Source organism: Triticum dicoccoides, chromosome 1A, assembly GCF_002162155.2.
Source record: "Triticum dicoccoides isolate Atlit2015 ecotype Zavitan chromosome 1A, WEW_v2.0, whole genome shotgun sequence".
In the NCBI taxonomy this organism is placed as follows: Eukaryota; Viridiplantae; Streptophyta; class Magnoliopsida; order Poales; family Poaceae; genus Triticum; species Triticum dicoccoides.
In genome coordinates, this window is record NC_041380.1 from 470,628,697 (window position 1) to 470,633,690 (window position 4,994).

The 4,994-nt window shown below is 39.6% G+C and overlaps 1 protein-coding gene across 1 annotated transcript in view; it reads left to right on the top strand.

Annotated features, from left to right (window-relative positions):
• LOC119279907 (PHD finger protein ALFIN-LIKE 5-like) overlaps positions 1 to 4,994 on the top strand; it is a 7,667-nt gene that overhangs the window by 1,524 nt on the left and 1,149 nt on the right. The window contains exon 3 of the mRNA XM_037560974.1: positions 898 to 1,126. Within this exon, the coding sequence (XP_037416871.1) occupies positions 898 to 1,126 (229 nt within the window). The remainder of the gene's footprint in view (positions 1 to 897; positions 1,127 to 4,994) is intronic.

Consider the following 4,994-nt stretch of genomic DNA (forward strand, 5'->3'; position numbering starts at 1 on the left):
TGCTTGGTTGTTGTTAGCTCTTTGAGAAATTTGATGGTAGCCATCATTGCAGGGCGGAAGAATTTGAATAAAAAAGTACTGGGAATTTCTGAAATTAGTGATGCCTGTGTGGTGTATTGCCTCGTTGTCGGTTTGCTTGTTTCGTGGCTTGTTTCCTCCACAAATGCAGTCCAGGTTCATTGATTAATAGCCTGTATCAAATATGGTTTATTAAGTTTTTATGTTGCTTGGAATCTTTGAATTTGTGATACTTTTTTATTTTGGCTTGGTTGTTGTTAGCTCTTTGAGAAATTTGATGGTAGCCATCATTGCAGGCGGAGGAATTTGAATAAAGAAGTGCTGTGATTTCTGAAATTAGTGATGCCTGTGTACTGTATTGCCTCGTTGTCGGTTTGCTCGTTTCGTGGCTTGTTTCCTCCATAAATGCAGGACAGGTTCATTGGTTAATAGCTGTATCAAATATGGTTTATTAAGTTCTTATGCTGCTTGGAATCTTCGAATTTGTGATAGTACTTTTTTGTTTTCGCTTGGCTGTTGTTAGCTCTTCAAGAAATTTGATAGTAGCCATCATTGCAGGGCAGAGGAATTTGAATAGAAAAGTGCTGGGAATTTCTGAATTAGTGATGTCTGTGGTGTACTGTCTCTTCGTCGGTTTGCTTGTTTCACGGCTTTTCCTCCGTAAATAAATACAGTAAAGGTTCATGGGTTCATAGTCTGTATGCTATCATTAGCTCATATGTTTTGGTGAAATTGGAAGTTTTTAGGGGCCATTGCACCTTGGGGGTGGGGTTAGAAGTGCAAGGCTGCTTCATTTGTGTTCTCTAATAGTTCGTTCTTCCCTTTCTTGCTTGCATAACAAAATTCTTGTGTATTTTCTAATTATGTTTATCCGTACAGAAAAGGAGAACTTGTGCCTTTATGGGTACCCTAATGAAACATGGGAAGTGACGTTGCCAGCTGAGGAAGTCCCCCCAGAGATTCCTGAACCAGCACTTGGAATCAACTTTGCTAGGGATGGCATGAACGAGAAGGATTGGTTGGCACTAGTTGCTGTTCACAGTGATTCCTGGTTGTTGGCTGTTTCATTCTACTTCGCGGCACGGTTTGGATTTGACAAAGAGGCAAGGTAATGATTCCATCAAACTTTCTGTTTCCTTAAACAAGCATATATGCATCCTTAGCTCATGTCCTCCATTTTCCATTTGCCAAATATTTTTAACGGATTCATCTACAGTTTGGTTAGTTCAACGTCTCCCTGATCAAGGGGTACGCAACAGTCACTAAACAAATCCCTCATTGCTATCTTTTGATTTTTCATCTTAAGCTATTGTGATTCTTCTTTATTAAATTTTCTTCTTACTTTGTTTAGATGCCCTCTCTTGAATATCTCTCTCCACACTTTTTTTTTTGATTTGAGATCTTGGTTTAATCGTTTCTTCCATGTGCTCGTTTTTCAAGTCTGAAAAAAGGAATTGATTGCATGCCCAGATGCTCATAATGGTCCCAAATAGAATGTGTCCTTCAGAATTATTAACATTACACCACATTGGGGAACACTGGAACAATTTACAAGTTAAAGTTAGCATGTAGTCTGACTTATGGTCATCCTTAAGTTCTTGTGTAGGACTACAATTTTATCCCATCGTTTTGAGGTTATTACCAGTAGTTCTGTTTTGAAATAGCCTGAAGAACAAGTATTAAAAATGTCAACATACAAGCACCCTGGAGACTGCCATTTCTAGAATATCATACATTATAAACGGAGAAAGTAATTTACTATATCTTCTTTTGTCCTTTACATTATAAACGGAGTAAGGGCGTGTTCGGTAGCTCTCCACAGCCTCAAAATCCTCAACAACATAGCCCAAAACCAGCAGCCAGCTTCGCAGTTAAAATCCCGGAGTTACAAATCGTTCGGTAGGGTAGCTCCTCGTTCTGGTCGTTGAAACAGGCCGCCAGCCACCTAGCTATGAGAAATAGCAGCTCGGGAGGGCCCAACTAGGTGTGACAGCCCATCTAGGCGTGGGAAGCCTGCTCTGGCAAACGAATGAACCGGTAACTGCCTTGGCGGTGGCACATACTTGTAATATTTGCTACAAACGAATGAACCGGTAACTCACTTGGAGGTGGCACTCACATGTAATTCTTGGCAACTCCTGCTTCGCTGTTTTGGAGGAGCTCGAGTTTGCCAGCTCCGCGACTCCGCGAAAATTGCACTGCAAGTTTCGCCAGCTTCTCTCGCTCATAACCAGGATTTGGATCGTTCGGCTGCACTCCTCACGTGGAGTTGAGAAGCGGGAGGGCTTCCGAACACGCCCTAAGTAGTCATGCAAGGCAGTTATTGTATCCTCCCAAGAGTCCCAACCCTTGCTTAATATACGCGCCAGCATGAGCAAAACACTAGAAGTTGCATTCACATTCAGTCCCAGGAGATTTTGTATTGCACATTCTAAATCACATTCACCACTAAAATTTAGAGGAAACAAGTTTGGCAAAAGTTTATTTCATCTGTATGGTTTCTATTCGTGGCTTAGCAATTAGTAACACTTCCTAAATGACTTGAGAACTACTGGCATGCAAATTGCTACCTGCTGGTGAAGTTCAAAACAAAATGAAGTTAAAGTCACTGAATTATAGCACAAATTGTATACAGAGGGCAGACTGACCCTGTTTAGACTAGATCAAATAAAATTAGTCCTCGGCGCAAGTATTTATCCAGTAGCACAAATTGTGCTCTATATTATCACCCTGAAGCATCTTTTCCTGGGCCTGTAGCTTGATGCTTTAAAACAACTTGGAGGCTTCTGACTCATCCTAGTTGCTCGAAACCTTCTTTAGTGCGATAACTTATTATTTTTAGGTGGGTTAACTTTGTTCCAGGTCGTGCAAGATTAAGTAATAATTAGACTAACATGCTAATTGACAGCCATCTCAAAATTATTGAACTTGAACATCCTGATGAATCTTGGACTGGTTTTTGTTTGATAGTGAAAACAACTCGATAGAGTTTGAACTTTTCCCACCATCTTCATGAAGAATTATGGTTGTTTGATCCTATCTTCAGATGGCAATTGATAAGTGAGCGAAGAAGCCTCGACGGTATTGAAATTTCTGCACATAACACTTAGGGATGACTTGGTATTTATCTGAAAATCATCACAATTTCGAAGTTTCAGGGACAACCTAGTGGACTTACGTATTTGTAGTGGTAATAACTTGGTAGATAAATGAGTGCTCTAACAGGGAGTACTATGTTGGATCTAAACATTAATAGAAGTTAGAAAAGCACCATGCAAGCTGGTACTTAGCTTATGTATTGCGGTATTCATATTGGAGCTAGGATTTTCTAGTTAAGTATTCAAGATGAGTGATATAATCATATAATTTCAAATTGAATCATGTAGTTAAGACTAGGTGCTACAGTTATTTCGTGGATGTGTAGCATCAGTTGTAAATGCTCAGAATGACTTGATGAATAGTAGCTGAATACATTTGTCAACATGATTTTGGAACTTCGGAAATTTATAGTTGGGAAAATGTTTTGAGTTCGAAAAATAGAACCAAAGGTTCAGAACAAACACATGTTGTTAGCAAATAAGATTTGAGATGCAAGCAGCAAATGCTACAATCAATTCAAATATCTCAAGAAAATTTAGATCATGAAGTTGACTCCTTCGTCAGGTTATCCTGCATAGCTGATGAGTGTTTAGTGCAATGGACCTTTAACATCACGACATCTATAGAAAAGCCTCTTGATTTTGCTTCGAGATACTAGGGAAGTTATCAGATTAACACCAGAAATTACTGCATAATACGGATAATACGTGCACTTAATGGCTGGGCGGCTGCAGATATTATGGGGAAGCTTCAGATGTATGCCAAGCATAACTGCAAATTTTAGATGGTATGAAAGAATGCATCTAAGGCCTGGAGCCCTGGATAAGTTCCCAAGCCGGCTTCAAGGCGTAATGTACTGTGGTGAATTTGGACTGCTAGAGTAGTCGAGAGCCCTCATTCATGAGTGTGTTCATTGTTCTTCTCCTTTGTAGTTTGCGATGGCTTAGCATATGATAAAATTAGCCGGGTGCAAATTTGAGTATCTTCATTATTTGTTGAAGTTCAAGAGTTCTGTGTCAAAAGGCAAAGGTGGTAATCAAATCCAACTATCCAAGGCTGATTGAACTGCATTTCAGCAGCCGAAGTAGGAGCAAATTTTGATGCCAGTAGTATAAATTTTCTAACTAATACTCTTGGGTGGCTTCTGTTTGATTTTGGTGTGTTCCACCTCATGGGCAAAGCTATGTGAGGCCAGCACAGGCCTTAGCCCCACAACCCAGAAGAAACAACTAGTTAACAGCTAATATGTAGGCCAATTTGTCACAGAATTACTTACCCTGCTTTTTCTGATGTCCATGAATTGCCATTTGATGTCTTCCCTACCCATCGAAAGAAGCCAAAAAAACCGTGTGCAATAGCTTGAATCCATAGTGCGTCCTACTTTCGATAGGACCGATTGACAATTGAGCAAATTTTCCCATTATTTAACTATGCAGTTCACCTGTCCAATGTGCAACAGTCTAAACTTGACCGGGTTTATTTTTCTTACTATTATTTAACTATGCAGTTTCATTTAGCATTTCGATAGGACCGATTGACAATTGAGCAAATTTTCCCATTATTTAACTATGCAGTTTCATTTAGCATTTCGATAGTTTGAATTTTCATTTGGCCTCTCATCTCAAAGCTCAGCCACTGTTCCACCTGATAACTTGTTTCACCTGTTTTTGCATGAGATAGCAATCATTTTTTATGGGTGGATGTTAGGAGGTTACAAGAGCTAGTGTGTGGGTGTTTTTCTTACTACAGACGCTATGACTTATGGTAGTTTGATTTAGCATTTCGATAGTTTGAATTTTCATTTGGCCTCTCATCTCAAAGCTTAGCTGCTGTTCCACCCGATATCTTGTTCGCCTGTTTTTGCAATGGATAACAAT